At 42.7% G+C, this 21,719-nt stretch overlaps 1 protein-coding gene across 1 annotated transcript in view; it reads right to left on the bottom strand.

The window, feature by feature from the left end:
- EVC2 (EvC ciliary complex subunit 2) overlaps positions 1 to 21,719 on the bottom strand; it is a 217,041-nt gene that overhangs the window by 162,167 nt on the left and 33,155 nt on the right. The window contains exons 5-6 of the mRNA XM_038744853.1: positions 7,420 to 7,606; positions 1,752 to 1,861 (exon numbers count right to left, since the gene is read on the bottom strand). Of these exons, the coding sequence (XP_038600781.1) occupies positions 1,752 to 1,861; positions 7,420 to 7,606 (297 nt within the window). The remainder of the gene's footprint in view (positions 1 to 1,751; positions 1,862 to 7,419; positions 7,607 to 21,719) is intronic.

Here is a 21,719-nt window from a genome sequence, read left to right as displayed (position 1 = left end):
TTCATTCCTTCAATCGTATTTATTCATTCATTCAATCGTATTTCCTGAGCGCTTACTGTGTGCAGAGCACTGTACTAAGCACTTGGGAAGTACAAGATGCCAACATCTTACCTATCTCGCTGCCGACCTCTCGCCCACATCCTGCCTCTGGGCTGGAATACCCTCCGTCATCATTTGTCTCCCCCTCTAGACTGTAAGCTCTGTATGGGCAGGGACTGTGTCTGCTAGGAGGCCTTCCCAGACTGAGCCCCCTTTTTCCTCTCCTCCTTCCCATCCCCCCCGCCCTACCTCCTTCCCCTCCCCACAGCACCTGTATATTTGTTTGTACAGATTTATTACTCTATTTACTTGTACATATTTACTATTCTATTTATTTGTTAATGATGTGTATCTAGCCTTATTTTTATTTATTCTGGTGACTTGACACCTGTCCCCATGTTTTGTTTTGTTGTCTGTCTCCCCCTCATAATAATAATAATAATAATAATAATAATAATAATAATGGCATTTATTAAGCGTTTACTATGTGCAAAGTACCGTTCTAGGCGCTGGGGAGGTTACAAGGTGCTCAAGTTGTCCCACGGGGGGCTCACAGTTTTAACCCCCATTTTACAGCTGAGGGAACTGAGGCCCAGAGAAGTGAAGTGACTTGCCCAAAGTCAAACAGCTGACAACTGGCGGAGCCGGGATTTGAACCCCTGGCCTCTGACTCCAAAGCCCGGGCTCTTTCCACTGAGCCACGCTGCTGACTGTGGGCCCATTGTTGGGTAGGGACCGTCTCTATATGTTGCCAACTAGTACTTCCCAAGTGCTTAGTACAGTGCTCTGCACACAGTAAGCGCTCAATAAATACAATTGAATGAATGAACGAATGACAGTAGAGATGTGCTGAAGGCAGGAGGAGATGCGAGCCTGGAGGGAGGCAGAGTGATCAGGGCTGGAGATGTAGATTTGGGTAACAACCGCATAGAGGAGGTCGTTCAAGCCATGGGAGCGAATGAGTTCTCCATGATAATAATAAAAACTTTGATGATTTAAAGGAGCATTTAGCCCGTTGTTGGGTAGGGACCGTCTCTATACGTTGCCAACTTGTACTTCCCAAGCGCTTAATACAGTGCTCTGCACACAGTAAGCGCTCAATAAATACAACTGAATGAATGAATGAATGCTAATTCTGTTGTACTGTACTCTCCCAAGCACTCAGCAGACGCAGCATGGCATAGTGGATAGAGCACGGGCCTCGGAGTCACAAGGTCATGTGTTCTAATCCTGCCTCCGCCACTTATCTGCTGTGTGACCTTGGGCAAAGTCACTTCACTTCTCTGGGCCTCAGTTCCCTCATCTGTAAAACGGGGATTGAGACTGTGAGCCCCACATGGGACAGGGACCGTGTCCAAACCGATTTGCTGGTATCCACCCCAGCGCATAGTACAGTGCCCAAGTACCTCGCACATAGTAAGCGCTTAACAAAGACCACAATTATTATCCGGAGTGATGAAATAATAAATAGTAAACAACACGAGCAAATATCAGCAGGGCGTTGTGCCCAGAAAAACTGAATTACAGGCTCCTTCTGGCTCTTTCTAAAGGAGTGCAGGGCTCTACTCTACACCTGCTTTTATCGGCCCCACGAGACAATTAACACTCCTTTCTGATGATTCTTCTTCAAATGGGCAAACCGACTTTGCAAATCAATTACACATAGTTAGTAATTAGGAGGCTGAAATAAAATGAAAAAAATATATATATACCAGAGACGAACTGTTAAAGGTGAGCTGGGCAGGGAGAGTCAGGATTCCGTTGCTCTTCACTTCTTTTGCATTAATGAAGGCGATATAGTTAACAGCATAATAATCTCCCACTGTTCAAAAAGAAATTCACTGTTAAATAGAGACCAGAGTGTTTTTAAAAGCTAACAGATACTCATAGTGATTTGGAGCAGAATGAATCGAGCTTCACGGTTTTCAAGAATCACTGTCCATCAGCGCTTAGTACAGTGCCTGGCTCATAGTAAGCCCTCAGCAATAACAATTACGGTATTTCTTAAGCGATAACTAAGTGCCAAGCACGGGGGTTAATAATAATAATAATAATAATAATAATAATAATAATAATAATAATAATAATAATGACGATGGCATTTGTTAAGTGCTTACTATGTGTGAAGCACTGTTCTAAGCGCTGGGGGGATACAAGGTGATCCGTTTGTCTTACATGGGGCTCACAGTCTTAATCCCCATTTTACAGATGAGGGAATTGAGGCACAGAGAAGTTAAGTGACTTGCCCAAAGTCACATGGCTTGACAAGCGGAGGAGCCAGGATTTGAACCCATGACCTCTGACTCCAAAGCCCGGGCTCTTTCCCCTGAGCCACGCGGCGAGCCCATTGTTTGGTAGGGATTGTCTCTATCTGTTGCCGAATTGTACTTTCCAAGCACTTAGTACAGGGCTCTGCACACAGGAAGCGCTCAATAAATATGATTGAATGAATGAATGAACAATAAACACGGTTTGGACACAGTCCCTGTCCCATGTGGGGCTCACAGTCTCAATCCCCATTTTACAGATGAGGGAACTGAGGCCCAGAGAAGTGAAGTGACTTTGCCCAGGGTCACACAGCAGTGTGAAGGAATGGGGTTGGATGAGCAGGTGGAAAGGATGGATTTTGAGAGGAAGCAGGAGATCTCCTCTAGAGAGGCATTTGTTAAGCGCTTACTACGTGCGAAGCACTGTTCTAAGCGCTGGGGGGATACAAGGTGATCCGGCTGCCCCACGTGGGGCTCCCAGTCTTGATCCCCATTTTCCAGATGAGGTCACTGAGGCCCAGAGAAGTGAAGTGACTTGTCCAAAGTCACACAGCTGATAAGTGGTGGAGCCGGGGTGAAAACCCATGACCTCTGGATCCCAAGCCCAGGCTCTTTCCATGGAGCCACACAAGATAATGAAGTCAGACACCGGCCCAGTCCCATATGGGGCTCAAAGTCTAAATAGGAGGGAGGGACATTTAATCCCAATTTTACCGATGAGGAAAATGAGGCACAGAGAAGTTATCAATCAATCGTATTTATTGAGCGCTTACTGTGTGCAGAGCACTGTACTAAGCGCTTGGGAAGTACAAGTTGGCAACATATAGAGACAGTCCCTACCCAACAGTCTAGCCTGCTGGGTGACCTTGGACAAGTGGTTTGGCCTCTCTGGGCTTCAGTTACCTCATCTATAAAATGGGGATTAAGACTGTGAGCCCCACGTGAGACACGGACTGTGTCCCCACCTGATTAGCTTACGTCTATTCCAGCACTTAGTGCCGGGCACATAGTAAGCGCTTAACAAGTACCATTTTTAGACTGTGAGCCCAATGTTGGGTAGGGACTGTCTCTATATGTTGCCAATTTGTACTTCCCAAGCGCTTAGTGCAGTGCTCTGCACATAGTAAGCGCTCAATAAATGTGATTGATTGATTGATTGATTGATTGATTTAAAAAATACCCCCTTTAGGCTATAAACTCGTTGTGGGCAGGGAATGTGTCTGTTTATTGTTGCATTGTACTCCTCCGAGTGCTGGGTACAGTGCTCAGAACAAACAGAATTGAAGCTCTATGCACATCACTAACAAAATAAATGGAATAGTAAATACGTACAAGTAAAATAGAGTAATAAATCTGTACAGATATATATATACAAGTGCTGTGGGGAGGGGAAGGAGGTAGGGTGGGGGGGGATGGGGAGTTTGTTAATAATAATAATAATAATTCATTCAATCATATTTATTGAGCGCTTACTGTGTGCAGGACACTGTATTAAGTGATCGATAAATGCAAGACATTTCCCCCCATCTAGACTGTTCGCTCGTTTGGGGCAGGGAATGTATCTGTTCATTGTTGTAGTGTAATCTCCCCAGCGCTTACAGTGCTCTGCATACAGTAAGTGCTCAATAAATATGATTGAATGAATGAGTGAATGAACCCGATTTGCTTTTTATCTACCCCAGTGCTTAGCACAGTGCCTGGCACATAATAAGCACTTAAATACCATAATTATCATTCTAGACTGTGAGCCCGTTGTTGGGTAGGGACCGTCTCTATATGTTGCCGACTTGTACTTCCCAAGCGCTAAGTACAGTGCTCTGCACACAATAAGCGCTCAATAAATATGACTGAATGAATGATTATTATTATTATTATTAACGAACTCCCCATCCCCCTGCCCTACCTCCTTCCCCTCCCCACAGCACCTGTATATATATTTGTACAGATTTATTACTCTATTTATTTTACTTGTACATATTTACATTCTATTTATTTTGTTAATGGTGTGCATAGAGCTTCAATTCTATTTGTTCTGACTATTTTGACACCTGTCTACGTGTTTTGTTTTGTTGTCTGTCTCCCCCTTCTAGACTGTGAGCCCGTTGTTGGGTAAGGACCGTTTCTATAGGTTGCCGACTTGTACTTCCGAAGCGCTTAGTACAGTGCTCCACACACAGTAAGCACTCAATTAATAAGATTGAATGAATGATTATGATTATTATTATTATTATTAACGAACATCCCATCCCCCCCACCCTACCCCCTTCCTCTCCCCACAGCACTTGTATATGTATATATATATATATTTGTACAGATTTATTCCTCTATTTTACTTGCACATATTTACTATTCTATTTATTTTGCTAGTGATGTGCACAGAGCTTCAATTCTATTTGTTCTGACGGTTTTGACCCCCATCTACATGTTTTGTTTTGTTGTCTGTCTCCCCCTTCTAGACTGTGAGCCCGTTTTTGGGTAGGGACTGTCTCTATAGGTTGCCGACTTGTACTTCCCAAGCGCTTAGTACAGTGCTCTGCACACAGTAAGTGCTCAATAAATACGACTGAATGAATGAATCAATCAATGAATTATAATAATATAATAATTATAATAATTATGTAATATAGAATATATTATATACAATAATATAATAATTATAATACTATAATTATAATAATTATATAGCATTATATAATAATGATGGTGATGATTATCCATGAATTGTTATTATTGTTATTATTATTATTAACGAACAGAGAAAAAAAAACCCTGTAGCTACTGAGGCAGCTCCCTTGTGCGGGACCTGCTGGCCCATAGCACTATGGCCCAGGACCCATTCATTCATTCATTCATTCATTCATGCAATCGTATTTATTGAGCACTTACTGTGTGCAGAGCACTGTACTAAGCGCTTGGGAAGTACAAGTCGGCAACATCTAGAGACGGTCCTTACCCAACAGCGGGCTCACAGTCTAGAAGGGGGAGACAGACAACAAAACAAGACCTATGGACGGGTGTCACATCACTGGAATAAATGAAAATAAAGCTAGAGGCACATCATTCACAAAATAAATAGAATAGTAAATATGTACAAGTAAAATAAATGGAGTAATAAATCTGTACAAACATATATACAGGGGCTGTGGGGAGGGGAAGGAGGTAGGGTGGGGGAGGATGGGGAGGAGGAGAGGAAAAAGGGGACTCAGTCTGGGCAGGACCCACACTACACTGCAATCCTTTGGGCTGTAAGTGGGTCTTGGATGTTATCAATGAATCAATCGATTTTATTTCTGGAGCACTTACCTTGTGCACTGCACTGTACCAAGTGCTTGGGAGAGTCCAGTCTAACAGAGTTGGTAGACATGCTTCCCCCCGCCCCAGACCGTCTCCCCCCTTCTAATAATAATAATAATGACACTTTTATTAAGCGCTGACTATGTGCCAAGCACTGTTCTAAGCACTGGGGAGGTTACAAGGTGATCAGGCTGTCCCAGTGGGGGCTCACAGTTTTAATCCCCATTTGACAGATGAGGTCACTGAGGCACAGAGAAGTTAATCAATCAATCGTATTCATTGAGCACTTACTGTGTGCAGAGCACACAGAGCACAGGCTTGCCCAAAGTCACACAGCTGACAAGTGGCTCCTCTCCTTCTCCATCCCCCCGCCTTACCTCCTTCCCCTCCCCACAGCACCTGTATATATGTATGTATGTTTGTACGGATTTATTACTCAATTTATTTATTTATTTTATTTGTACATATTTGTTCTATTTATTTTTTGTGTGAATATGTTTTGTTTTGTTGTCTGTCTCCCCCTTCTAGACTGTGAGCCCACGGTTGGGTAGGGACCATCTCTATGTGTTGCCAACTTGTACTTCCCAAGCCCTTAATACAGTGCTCTGCAAACAGTAAGCGCTCAATAAGTATGACTGAATGAATGAATAAATGAATGAGTTTACAGTCTACAGGTGAATTTATTATCATGTGCCACACCTAATAATTGAACCACTATGGCTTCCTCCTATCTGTAATTTATTTTTATGTCTGCCTTTTACCCAGCTCAATTGTTAATTAAGTTCAGGGTACAGCTCCCCTGCCTGCTCGTTACACAGAAGGTCGTGGGTTCTAATTCCGAGACTTATTCTACTTATTTTATTTTGTTAATATGTTTTGATTTATTGTCTGTCTCCCCCTTCTAGACTGTGAGCCCGCTGTTGGGTAGGGATCGTCTTTATATGTTGCCAACCTGGACTTCCCAAGTGATTAGTACAGTGCTCTGCACACAGTAAGCGCTTAATAAATATGAATGAATGAATGAATGAATAAATGAATGAATGAGTCCGTCACTTGGCTGCCGGGTGACCTTGGGAAGCAGCGTGGCTCAGTGGAAAGAGCCCGGGCTTTGGAGTCAGAGGTCATGGGTTCAAATCCCAGCTCCACCAACTGTCAGCTGTGTGACTTTGGGCAAGTCACTTCACCTCTCTGTGCCTCGGTGACCTCATCTGTAAAATGGGGATTAAAACTGTGAGCCCCCCATGGGACAACCTGATCACCTTGTAACCTCCCCAGCGCTTAGAACAGTGTTTTGCACATAGTAAGCGCTTAACAAATACCATCATTATTATTATTCTCTGGGCCTTGGTTACCTCATATGTAAAATGGGGATCGAGTCTGGGAGCTCCACGAGGGACAGGGACTGTATCCAAACCGATTTGCTTCATTCATTCATTCATTCATTCATTCATTCATTCATTCAATCGTATTTATTCATTCATTCATTCCATCATATTTATTAAGCGCTTACTGTGTGCAGAGCACTGTACTAAGCGCTTGGGAAGTACAAGTTGGCAACATATAGAGACGGTCCCTACCCAACAGTGGGCTCACAGTCTAAAAATAAATAACATCGGTTGATAAACGTTGGAGAAATCTGCTGCTACAGTCCAACTGGATAAGGTGGAGGGGCAAGATAAATCCTTCTGTCAGTATAATTTTAAATCTATATGGACTGAGGCAGGTTGTCTCAGCAACGATTTATCCCTGACCTTCCTCTCTTAAGTCTTTATCCTCGTCACTATTTTAATCATCTTATTTAACCACCTCCAGCAATTACCTGGGAGAAACATTTTCCTGAACACTTGCAATCCGTCCGAAGTCCGATTTCCTGTAGATCCTTGAACCACGAGGCCGGTGATATTATCCAGCAGGACGAGATCGGAGAGATTGGACGCCCGAGGCGTGTTGGTGTTGTTAATGAGAAGCCTTACACTGGCCGCCTGGGGATCCCTCTGACTGGATACCTGGAACAAGGAATTTGCTACTAATTTAAGGTTCTCCGTCTCACCGGCAATTAAACCGCGTAAAATTGCTTAGATCTCTTATCGTGACAGTTACGTTTCAGGAGAGGGGAGAGGCGTGATATGTTTGGAGTGCACTGACAATATGTTACGCTCAGTGTGATTGCCAAATCCCGGAGAGATTTTGAACTCACAAATGCCCCGATGTGATTGAAAACCTGTACTCTCGAAGTCCTGCATAACGGTTCACGCAGAGAACGGCTGGCTGTGAGTGAAAATAAGGATCAGGAAATCCCACCAGGAAACTTATACAGAGAAGTCCAGGTGGCATGTTGTGATCAGGCTTTGATCGGGCTGTGATCAAATTGTGCCTATTTGTACTTCCCAAGCACTTAGTACAGTGCTCTGCACATAGTAAGCACTCAATAAATACGATTGATGATGATGAGGCTTTGGAAAACTTCAGGTTTGGTAGCGGCAGGAAGAAAACGCTGAAGATCAATTATTTATGCGGATTTGGAGTAGATCCATTTCGTTTTGAAATGCACCCAGACCATGACATAGATTTTCATTCATTAGGGGAAGCAGCGTGGCTCAGTGGAAAGAGCCTGGGCTTTGGAGTCAGAGGTCAGGGGTTCAAATCCCAGCTCCGCCACTTGTCAGCTGTGCGACTTTGGGCGAGTCACTTAACTTCTCTGTGCCTCAGTTACCTCATCTGTAAAATGGGGATTAAGACTGTGAGCCCCCTGTGGGACAACATGATCACCTTGTAACCTCCCCAGCACTTAGAACAGTGCTTTGCACCTAGTAAGTGCTCAATAAATGCCATTATTATTATTATTATTATTATTATTATTATTATTCATTTAATCATATTTATTGAGCGCTTACTGTGTGCAGAACACTGGACTAAGCGCTTGGGAAGTACAAGTTGGCAACGTATAGAGACGGTCCCTACCCAACAGCGGGCTCACAGTCTAGAAATTACTTCATGTAACCAAAAATTTGTCTCCCGTGAGTACCATTTTCTATTAAATCATCTAGAAGATGAATACGATTGTTGAAAACGGTACTGCCTAAAAGAAAAGCTATTTTTAAAAGCCTAAGGAAAAGTTATTCATTTATGGCACCCTGATTCATGGTTGAAATCCCCTTGGGCTTTCTCGCTCTATTGAAAATTTAACAATATATCAGCAAGGAACGAGATTAAATCTTTTGTATACTTTAAAAACTGAAAATTGATTCACTGAAACTATTCCTCATTTTGGATCGACAATTTACACAAAAACAATTTAAATTCATTTACATACACCACAGAAAATTGTTGAAAATCTACAAACTATAAACAAGGAGAGAGTATATGCGAAACGGTTGTCTTTATGATTCAGACTAAAAAAAAATAATGATAAGGATTTCTTAAGTGCCTACTATGTGCCAGGCACTGTATTAAGAACTTGGGTAGGAACAAGATGGTCAAGTTGGACCCAGTCCCTGACTCACATGGGGCTCACAATCGTCGTCCTCAGTTTACGGATGAGGAAACTGAGGCAGAGCGAAGTTAAGTGACTCGACCAAGGTCACACAGCAGACAAGTGGCCGGAGTTAGAAACCAGGTCCTATGGCTCCCAAGCCTGTGTTCCTTCCACTAGGCCATGCTGCTTCTCATGACAGATAATAATAATAATAATAATAATAATAATAATAATAATGGCATTTATTAAGCGCTTACTATGTGCAAAGCACCGTTCTAAGCACTGAGGAGGTTACAAGGTGATCAGGCTGTCCCATGGGGGGCTCCCAGTCTTAATCGCCATTTTACGGATGAGGTAACTGAGGCCCAGAGAAGTGAAGTGACTTGTCCAAAGTCACACAGCTGACAAATGGCGGAGCTGGGATTTGAACCCATGACCTCTGACTCCAAAGCCCGGGCTCTTTCCACTGAGCCATGCTGCTTCTCTAATGTTTATAGATATTGTTTATAGACAAATGACAGCTCACCTCCTCCAGGAGGTCTTCCCAGACTGAGCCCCCTTTTTTGCCTCCTCCTCCCCATCCCCCCGGCCCTACCTCCTTCCCCTCCCAACAACACTTGTATATATTTGTACAGATTTATTACTCTATTTTACTTGTACAATTTACTATTCTATTTATTTTGTTAATGATGTGCACATAGCTTTAATTCTATTTGTTTTGACAATTCTGACACCTGTCTACATGATTTGTTTTGTTGTCTGTCTCCCCCTTCTAGACTGGGAGCCCGTTGTTGGGTAGGGACAGTCTCTATATGTTGTCCAAGTGCTTAGTACAGTGCTCTGCACACGCTAAGCACTCAATAAATACGATTGAATGAATGAATGAATGAAAATTCCCAGAAACCGAAAGAAGTGTGTCACATTTCAATGAGGGGGTTTCTAAAGTTGGTGCGAAACGAAGCATCAATTAGAAAAACTGGCTTGCGCAGATCCATCAGTCTCAAAGACAAAAAGTTGGTCTGCTGGAAAAATAAATTTGTTTCAAAATAAGACATCTATCGCTGTCCACTAGTTCGAAACTAATCCTGAGCATGGCAGGATTGTATTTATGTGTGGGAGTATCACACTGACAATCCGTTTCACGCTCTTCCGGCGAAAATATGATAGTGAGCTTTTGCTGGCCTTGGTTTTTCAGGTGAGTAATGTTTGGGTTCAAAGGTTATGAAGACTAGGTCCAATCATTCGTTCATTCATTCATTCATATTGATTGAGCGCTTACTGTGTGCAGAGCACTGTACTAAACGCTCGGGAGACTACAATATAACAATGCAACAGACACGTTCCCTGCCCTGAATGAGCTTAGAGTCTAGAAGGGGAGACAGATATTAATGAAAATAATCTGACCTGATGATCCTGAACCTACTCCATCACTTAGCACAGTGCTCGCCACACAGTAGGCACTTAACGATACCACAATTGTTACGACTAAAAGGGCATCCTAACCCTAGCAGGACATTCATTCATTCATTCGATCGTATTTATTGAGTGCTTACTATGTGCAGAGCACTGCACTAAACGCTTAGGAGACTACAATACACTATAACAACGTAGCAGACACATTCCCTGTCCTGAATGAGCTTAGAGTCTAGAGGGGGAGACAGATATTAATAAAAATAATCCAACCTAATGATCTTGAACCTACTCCATCACTTAGCACAGTGCTCGCCACACGGTAGGCACTTAACAATATCACAATTGTTATGACTAAAAGTGCATCCTAACCCTAGCAGGACATTCATTTATTCATTCGATCGTATTTACTGAGTGCTTACTATGTGCCGAGCACTGCACTAAAAGCTTGGGAGACTACAATACACTGTAACAATGTGACAGACACGTTCCCTGCCCTGAATGAGCTTAGAGTCTAGAGGGGGAGACAGATATTAATAAAAATAATCCAACCTAATGATCTTGAACCTACTCCATCACTTAGCACAGTGCTTGCCACACAGTAGGCACTTAACGATACCACAATTGCTATGACTAAAAGTGCATCCTAACCCTAGCAGGACAATCATTCATTCATTCGATCGTATTTATTGAGTGCTTACTATGTGCAGAGCACTGCACTAAATGCTTGGGAGACTACAATACACTGTAACAACGTGACAGACACATTCCCTGCCCTGAATGAGCTTAGAGTCTAGAGGGGGAGACAGATATTAATGAAAATAATCCGACCTGATGATCTTGAACCTACTCCATCACTTAGCACAGTGCTCGCCACACAGTAGGCACTTAACAATACCACAATTGTTATGACTAAAAGTGCATCCTAACCCTAGCAGGACATTCATTCATTCATTCGATCGTATTTATTGAGTGCTTACTATGTGCAGAGCACTGCACTAAACGCTTGAGAGACTACAATGCACTATAACAACGTAACAGACATGTTCCCTGCCCTGAATGAGCTTAGAGTCTAGAGGGGGAGACACATTACTGAAAATAATCCGACCTGATGATCTTGAACCTACTCCATCACTTAGCACAGTGCTCGCCACACAGTAGGTACTTAACAATACCACAATTGTTACGACTAGAAGTGCATCCTATCCCCAGCAGGAGATGAACTTTCATTCATTCGTTCAATAGTATTTATTGAGCACTTACAGCTTGCAAAGCACAGTACTGAGCGCTTGCCCTGTATCTTTAAGGTAGTGGTGAGGGTCTGGATTGAACCATCCGCACTCCTTGCCCAGCCCCTCTGAATCCACTACTAACCACGTTGGATGGGAGAGTAGGTATGGTCCGTCACCTCGGAATGGAATATTTCTAAGCGATTGCCAGATTGGAGAAGCTGCATGGCCTGGGAGTCAAAAGGTCACGGGTTCTAATCCTGGCTCTGCCACTTGGATGCTCTGTGACCCTCTGCGAAGTGAAGTCACTTCACTTCTCTGGGCCTCAGTCACCTCATCTGTAAAAGGGGATTGAGACCATGAGCCCCACGTGGGTCAGGGACTCCGTCCAACCCCATTTGCTTGTAGGCATCCCAGCGCTTAGTACAGTGCCTGGCACATTTATTCAACTGTATTTATTGAGCGCTTACTGTATGCAAAGCACTGTATTAAGTGTTTGGGAGAGTACAATGAGCTGACATATAAGGGCAAAACAAATACTACAGTTATAATGTCACTATGCCCTCACTCTATCATAAACCATCTCCTAGTAGGAGTGATAAAAGGCATGTATTGAGCATCTTCTAGGTGAAATGCACTCTACTAATCACAGGGAAAAGCATAAAAGAAGCAGGACATACACTCGCTGCCCAAAATGAGTGTTCATAAAAGATTATTTACAAATAATCAGAATAAATTCAAGTAATTGTATGATTATCATCATTATTAAGGCATTTGTTAAAGTGCTACTACATGTTCATTCATTCATTCCATCGTATTTATTGAGTGATTATTGCGTGCAAAGCACTGTACTAAGAGCTTCCCTTCCCCACAGCACCTGTATATATGTATATATGTTTGTACATATTTATTACTCTATTTATGTATTTATTTTACTTGGACATATCTATTCTATTTATTTTATTTTGTTAGTATGTTTGGTTTTGTTCTCTGTCTCCCCCTTTTAGACTGTGAGCCCACTGTTGGGTAGGGGCTGTCTGTATATGTTGCCAACTTGTACTTCCCAAGCGCTTAGTACAGTGCTCTGCACACAGTAAGCGCTCAATAAATACGATTGATTGATTGATTACACTATAACAATAAAAGGACACATTCCCTGTCAACAGTGAACTTACATATGTGTCAACCGCTAGACTCTAAACTCATTGTCAGTCAGTCAATCCTATTTATTGAGCACTTACTGTGTGCAGAGCACCATACTAAGCGCTTGCAAGACAACAATATAACAATAAACGGGTACATTCCCTGCCCACAACAAGGCGACAGTCCAGAGGGGGGAGACAGACATTAATATAAACAAATATATTACAGATATGGACATAAATGCTGCGGGGCTGGGAAGAGAACGAATTGTAAGGAGGGAATTTGTCTACCAACTCTGCTATATTCTTATACTATACTCTCCCAAATGCTTAGTACAGTGCTCTGCACACAGTAAGCACTCAATAAATAGGACTGATTGAGCCACCGTTCTATGCACTGGGCTAGGTACACATTTATCAGGTTGGATACAGTCCCTGCTCAGTCTAAGCGAGAAGGAGAATGGGTCTTAAATCCCCATTTTACAACTGTGGAAACCGAAGCACAGAGCAGTTCAGTAACTCGCCCAAGGCCACACAGCAAGCTATGGGCAGAGCGGGGATTAGGACCCACGTCAGCCGACTCTCAGGGCAGGGATCTTACCATCAGACTATGCCATACACACATACACACTTACCACATTTTTACCCACATAACTGCCCCCACCAATCACTTAAGCATCCCTCCCTGATCCTTGATGATTTTTGTGGAATCCTTAATTGTAAGCGGCAAGAGGGGCCCATCCAGCGGGAAGAGGACTATCAGGTGAACACACAATAAGACAGGAGGAGGTCGTTGATTCATTAAGAAAGTCACAGGCCGGGGAAGGACCAGCGGAGATGACAAAGCCAGGAAGACCACTGGGAGTCAGGAATGGAGGAGAAGAATGGCAAAGAGACAAGACAGCTGGAGTGGGGCGAATCAGTCGGTCAGTCGTTGCCGACAACGAGCTTTTGCTCTGCACACAGTAAGCGCTCAATAAATACGATTGAATGAATGAGCTTGCAGTCTAGAGGGGGAGAAAGACACGAACAGAAATAAATGATGGATGTATACATAAATCCTGTGGGGCTGAGGGAGGGGTGAAGAAAGGGTGCGGATCCCAGTGTACGGGTGACACAAAAAGGAGTGAGAGAAGAGAGAATGAGGGCTTAATCAGGAAGGTCCTCTTGGAGGAGAGGTGCTTTTAATTAAGGTTACCAAAGTGGGGAGGGTGATGATCTGTCGGGTATTAAGTAGGAGGGAGTTCCAGGCCAGAGGTAGGATGTGTCCTGTCTACATGTCCGGTCTACATGTTTCACCTGTCTACATGTTTTGTTTTCTTGTCTGTCTCCCCATTAAAGACCGTGAGCCCATTGCTGGGACCGTCTTTTTATGTTGCCGACTTGTACTTCCCAAGCGTTTAGTCCAGTGCTCTGCACACAGTAAGCGCTCAATAAATACGATTGAATGAATTAATTAATTAATTAATGTGGGCGATAGGTCAGTAGCGAGATGGGTGAGAATGAGGGACAGTGAGAAGGTGGAAATTAAAATTCCTTCGTTCATTCAATCAATCGTATTTATTGAGAGCTTACTGTGTGCAGAACACTAGGCTAAACGCTTGGGAGAGTACAATAGCACAGTAAACAGACAGGCCAGGATGAAGTAGGAAATTAGAGAGGCGAGTTAGGAGGGGGCAAGGTGATTGAGTGCTTTAAAACCAATGGTAAGGAGTTTCTCTGATGTGGAGGTGGATGGGCAACCACTGAAGGTTCTTGAGGAGCGGGGAAACATCAACTGAATGATTTTGTAGGAAAATGATCCGGATAGCAGAGTGAGGTATGGACTAATGCAGGGAGAGGCAGGAGGCTGGGCAGTCAGCAAGGAGGCTGAATCAGGTAATCAAGACAGGATAAAACAAGTGCTTGGATTAAAGTGGTGGCATTTTGGATGGAGAGCAAAGCGTGGATTTTAATGATGCTCTAAAGGTTGAACTGACGGGATTTGGTGACAGATCGACTAGGTGCATTATACAAGAGAGATGAATTGAAGATAATGAGAAGGCTGTGAGACAGAAAGGATGGCGGTGCTGTCAGCAGTGATGGGAAAGTCAGCAGGAGGACAGGGTTTGGGTGGGAAGGTGAGGAGCTCTGTTTTGCATATGTTAAGCTCGAGGTGTCAGTGGGACACGCAAGTAGAGATGGCTCACAGGTGGCAGGAAATACAAGACTGCAGAGAAGGAGAGTGATCAGGTAGGAGACGGAGATTTGGGAATCATCCCCATATTCATTCATTCATTCAATCGTATTCATTGAGCACTTACTGAGTGCAGAGCACTGCACTAAGCGCTTGGGAAGTACAAGTCGGCAACATATAGAGACGGTCCTTACCCAACAACGGGCTCACAGTCTAGAAGGGGGAGACAGACAACAAAGCAAAACATGCGGACAGGTATCAAGTCGTCAGAACAAATAGAATTAAAGCTGAACGCACATCGTTAACAAAATAGAACAGTAAATATGTGCAAGTAAAATCAACAGAGTAATAAATCTGTACAAATGTATATACAGGTGCTGTGGGGAGGGGAAGGAGGTAGGGCGGGGGGGGGGGGAATGGGGAGGTGGAGAGGTGGTAAGTGAAGCTATGGGAGCAAATGAGTTCTCCAAGGGAATGGGTGTAGACAGAATAGAGCAGAGAGAATAGAAGGGAACTGAGAATACATTCACCGAGGGTCTATTCTTCACTCTTACTGACAGACCAAAACATGCTGCCCTGTAACTCCCAAGCCAACTTTCTAACTCTTCCTTCCTCTCGAATCATTCACTCACTCACTTGCTCTGGCTCCTCTCCCGTCTTGAAACCTTCTCCTTCCCCACATGAGAGACACTCCTCAAATCTCTCCTCAAATCTCACTCCTTCTGACAAGTCTTTTCTTTAATCGCATTTATTGAGGGCTTACTGTGTTTTAAGAGGAGCACCGTGGCCTAGTGGAAAGAGCACATGGGCCTGGGAGTTGGAGGACATAGGTTCTAATCCCGGCTCTGCTGTGTGACCTTGGGCACTTCACTTCTCTGGGCCTCAGTTACCTCCTCTGTAAAATGGGGATTAAGACTCTGAGCCCTATGTGGGACTGGGACTCTGTCCAACCTGATTACCTTGTATCTATCCCTAGGTGTCACATAGTACAGTGCCTGGCATGTAGTAAGCACTTCCAGTGCTTAGAACAGTGCTTTGAACATAGTAAGCACTTAAATGCCATTATTATTATTATTATTACTATTATTATTAACAAATCCCATAAAAAAGGTCTTTCCTAATTCACTCTAGCACTTAGAAACAAACCCATTTCAGCCCCGCTGTGTATAAGATGTCTGAATGGGAGCACATTAATACACTTTACATGCATTTGAGCTCCTTGTCTAATAATAATGATAATAATCATCATCAATCGTATTTATTGAGCGCTTACTATGTGCAGAGCACTGTACTAAGCGCTTGGGAAGTACAAATTGGCAACATATAGAGACAGTCCCTACCCAACAGTGAGCTCACAGTCTAAAAGGGGGAGACAGAGAACAAAACCAAACATACTAACAAAATAAAATAGAATAGATATGTACAAATAAAATAAATAGAGTAAAAAATATGTACAAAAATATATACATATATACAGGTGCTGTGGGGAAGGGAAGGAGGTAAGATGGGGGAATGGAGAGGGGTATTTGTTAAATTTGTTAAATGGTATTTGTTAAGCGCTTACTATGTGCCAAGCACTGTTCTAAGCACTGGAGTAGATACAAAGTAATTAGAGTATCCCACTTGGAGCTCACAGTCTTAATTCCCACTTTACAGATGAGGTACAGATGAGGTCTACTATATAGTGGGGGTTCAACAAATACTACTGATTGAATCATCATATATCTCTTTCTGTTTGTCTCCCATCTTCGAGTATAAGCTTAAGGACAGGGAATCAATCAACCAGTGGTATTTATTGAGTGCTTACTTGTACTTCCCAAGTGCTTAGTCCAGTGCTCTGCACGCAATAAGCACTCAATAAATATGATTGAATGAATGAATGAATGAAAGAGGCCTTCGAAGACTAAGTCTCCATTTCTCCTTTCTACCCTCCTTTCCTTGTCCCCTAGGCATTCGGATCTAAACCCACTTGATCTCCACCCCATCCTCAGGCCCGCCGGTATTCTGTCCAAATCCTCATTTGCCACTATTTTCCTTATCAGTAATTTCTTTTAACATCTGTCTCCCCCTCTCTTTAAAGTAAACTCTCTGTGGGCGAGGGACTGTCTACCAACACTATCATAGTATACTCTTCCAAGCCCATAGTCCAGTATTTGGCACAAAGTAGGCTCTCAGTAAATACAATTGATTGATCTCTTTCAGCTGTAAAAATATCAGCGTTTTTTTTTTTTCTCTACCAGAGGAAATTTCCCCACCTGTTCCGAGGAAGCTGAGGTGGGCGGGGAGATGCCCGTTGTTGGGTAGGGACCGTCTCTATATGTTGCCAACTTGTACTTCCCAAGCGCTTAGTACAGTGCTCTGCACACAGTAAGCGCTCAATAAATTCGATTGAATGAATGAATGAATGAATGCAGAGCACTATACTAAATGCTTGGGAGCGTACAATACAACAGATTTGGTAAACATGTCCCCTGCCTACAAGGGCATCTGTTTGGAAAATAGGGCAAGGTTATAATAGGAAAGTCCCCACTTCTAAATTACACCTTAAAAATCAATTAAATCAATTAATCAATCAATCAATCAATTAAATCAATCCAACTAAATTGAGCAGAGTGTGCACAGCATTGTAATAATAATAATGATGGTGTTGGTTAAATGCTTACTATGTGTCAAGCACTGTTCTAAGCACTGGGGTCAATACAAGGTAATCAGGCTGAACAAAGTCCCTGTCCCAATAGGACTCATAATCTTAATCCCCATTTTACAGATGAGGTAACTGAGGCCCAGAGAAGTGAAGTGGCCTGCCCAAGGTCACGCAGCAGATAAGTGGCAGAGCAGGGATTTGAACCCATGAACTTCTGATTCCCAGGCCTGTGCTCTATTCACGTTATTATTATTATGAGAAGCAGCGTGGCTCAGTGGAAAGAGCACGGGCTTTGGAGTCAGAGGTCATGGGTTCGTATCCTGGCTCCGCCACTTGTCAGCTGTGTGACTTTGGGCAGTCACTTCACTTCTCTGGGCCTCAGTTACCTCATCTGTAAAATGGGGGATGAAGACTGTGAGCCCCACGTGGGACAACCTGATCACCTTGTAACCTTCCCAGGGCTTAGAACAGTGCTTTGCACATAGTAAGCGCTTAATAAATGCCATTATTACTATTATTATTATTGTTGTTGTTGTTATTATTATTACGTGCCATCGAGTCACTTCCGAATCACAGGAACTCCACGGATATATTTTCTCCAGAACGTCCTCTGCCCTAACCTGCAGCCTTTCTAGTAGTTCTTTGGTTTTTGTTGTTATAGTCATTGTTTCCATGTAGCTCTGACTTTTTGTCTGCCTTTTCCTTCTTTGCCCTGGACTTTTCCTAGCATTAGTGTCTTCTCCAGAGCATTAGTCCTCCTGATGATGTGTCCCAAACACGCTAATCTAAATTGAGTCACTTGACCTTAAAAAGACCACTCTGGCTTAATTTACTCTAAAATCCATTTGTTGTTTTTCAGTTAGTCCACGGTATTCACAAAAGCCTTCTTCAACACCACATGTCCAAAGAATCTCTGTTCTTCCTATCCTGTTTTTTTCACTATCCATCTTTTAGATCAATCAATCAATTGATCAATCATATTTATTGAGCGCTTACTGTGTGCAGAGCACTGTACTAAGCGCTTGGAAGTACAAGTTGGCAACATATAGAGACAGTCCCTACCCAACAGTGGGCTCACAGTCTAGAAGGGGGAGACAGAGAACAAAACCAAACATACTAACAAAATAAAATAAATAGAATAGATATGCACAAGTAAAATAAATAGAGTAATAAACCCATACAAACATATATACATATATACAGGTCATAGATCATACATACATCCACTACACCACGCTAATCCCGGTTCTACTGTTCTAAATGTTTCTTAAAATAGATGAGAACTCCACTCTGATTACAAGACTGCCATTCATTTAAACTTAAAACACTAATGAGGTTTTATCATGGTCATTTTGAAGTTCTACAGGTAACCTGTTCCATTCCGACCATATTGACAATTTCAATGGGGCATTTAAAAATCTTTTTCTAAGACCTATTCTCCATCATTGTTAACAACAGCACAGCCTGAAAGCCCTGGGGGAACAAGGAATAATAATAATAATAATAATAATAATAATAATAATAATATTTGTTAAGCACTTACTATGTGCTGAGCACTGTTCTAAGCACTGGGGTAGATAAAAGGTAATCAGGTTGTCCCACGTGGGGCTCACAGTCTTCATCCACATTTTAAAGATGACATAATTGAGGCACAGAGAATTTAAGTGACTTGCCCAAAGTCACACAGCTGATAAATGGCGAAGCTGGGATTAGAACCCACGACCTCTGCCTCCCAAGCCTGTGCTCTTTCCACTATGCCACGCTGCTTCTCCTTGCTGATTCATGGGACTAAAACTATTAATTTTCTGCCTTTCTATTTTGAAATCTGGTCATTTTCATCAAATTAATAGCCTATTAGAGCCCCGTCACATAAGCATCCTCATTCTCCATTTTCTATTTTCTTCTGTGAGTAGATCACCCAACCCAGACTGTCTAGTACCTAGCCTCAGATCTGTTCCATAATTCTCAATTCTTGCATGTGGCCTTTTCCAAAGGACTTTTCCTAACAAAAATAATGATAATAATAATTATGGTATTTGTTATGCCTTAACTATGTGCCAGGCACTGTACTAAGCACTGGGGTAGATACAAGGATATCAAGTTGGGCACAGTCACTGATCCACATGACTGTGAGCTCGCTGTGGGCAGGGAATGTGCCTGTTTATTGTTGTACTGTACTTTCCCAAGCACTTGGCACAGTTTTCTGACACAATAAGAGCTGAATAAATATGACTGAAGGAACAAATGAATGGAGATTCCCAATCTTAATCCCTTTTTTGCAGATTAAGGAACCTGGGTCCTTCTGAATCCCAGGCCCGTGCTCTACCCACCAGGCCACGCTGCTTCTCTAAATATGACTGATTTCTAAAGATGCCCAAGGCTTTGGCTTAATTAGTGGGGAAAACATACCATGCCTGCCCCCACCAAAAAGAAGCAAAATAAACTGACTCTCAGAAACACAAATTTCCCTTCCCCAGATTATTTATTAGATCCACACCCATTCATTACCCTGCTTGACCTCAGAGACCACTTATGATTAAAAAAAAAATGATGTTAATTTTAAAACTTTGTTGAAAAATGAGGATGCTTTAAACGTGTGTAAGCAGGAGCGTGGAATATAGCAAAAATAATCATGTTGGGCAGAGTATCTCTTAAATTGACATCCAAATTAAATGTCTTATCAGGATGATCAAACATGATAGATCTGCCCCAGGATATGAAAAATGGATATTACTCTTCCTTCAGTCAGCACTGAAGAAGAGATGATATTTCTAGGGAGAGTTTTCAAAGAGAAATGCTTAGACTGAATCTCTGTATGCAGGTAATGACAGTTTACAAATGACTAGAAGGGGCAAAATAATAATGCCAACTCACAAGACGGTATATCCAGAGAAAACACAATTCATCTAGAATCAATCAATCGTATTTATTGAGCGCTTACTGTGTGCAGAGGACTGTACTAAGCGCTTGGGAAGTACAAGTTGGCGACATATAGAGACAGTCCCTGTGGGCTCACAGTCTAGAAGGGGGAGACAGAGAACAAAACCAAACATACTAACAAAATAAAATAAATAGAATAGAAATTATATATATTATAAATTCTTTATGTTTTTGCCTGTCAGCCTCTCTAGACTACAATCTTGTTGTGGGCAGGGGATTTATCTGTTATATTGCTACACTGTAATCTCCCAAGAGCTTAGAACAAGGTGCATTGCAGACAGTAAGCGCTCAATAAATAGCACTGACAGAATGAACGAATGACGCTCGCTGTGGGCAGGGAATGGGTCTACCAACTTTGCTGTATTGTCCTCTCCCCAAATGCTTAGTACAGTGCTCTGCACATACTAAGTGCTCGATAAATACCATCGATGATGATTATTAGACAGGCAAGGTGTGAGGCCTTCTCTATGGTCAAACTAAAGAAGAGTCCACACCAGGAAAGAATGTCCAAAAAAGAATGGCAGGGAGTTTCGCAAACTCCTCAAATCCAGGAATTATACAGGAAAATGTTTTGGGAGAAAAATGCAACAACCCCAGTTTGCAAGATCTGCCGTTTGAAGACATTGTGCATAGGGAAAATGGCCATCTGATGCTATAGAAATCTCAAACTAAGGAGAACTCAAAAGATGCTTACCTTTGTAAAACTGAGAAGCAGCGTGGCTCAGTGGAAAGAGCCCGGGCTTGGGAGTCAGAGGTCATGGGTTCTAATCCCGACTCTGCCACTTATCTGCTGTGTGACTTTGTGCAAGTCACTTAACTTCTCTGAGCCTCAGTTACCTCATCTGTAAAATGGGGACTACGACTGTGAGCCCCACGTGGGACAACCTGATCACCTTATATTCCCCCCCCCCCCCCAGTGCTTAGAACAGTGCTTCACATGTAGTAAGTGCTTAACAAATGCCATCATCATCATTATTATTATCCCCTGTGCCTCATTTATTTCATCTGACAGGGATTAAGACAGTGAGCCCTATGTGGGACAAGTACTGTGTCAAACCCAATCTGCTTGTACCCACCCCAGTGCTTAGTAATAATAATGATGG

Source organism: Tachyglossus aculeatus, chromosome 4, assembly GCF_015852505.1.
Source record: "Tachyglossus aculeatus isolate mTacAcu1 chromosome 4, mTacAcu1.pri, whole genome shotgun sequence".
Lineage (NCBI taxonomy): Eukaryota > Metazoa > Chordata > Mammalia > Monotremata > Tachyglossidae > Tachyglossus > Tachyglossus aculeatus.
This window is presented reverse-complemented; position numbering and strand designations above follow the sequence as displayed.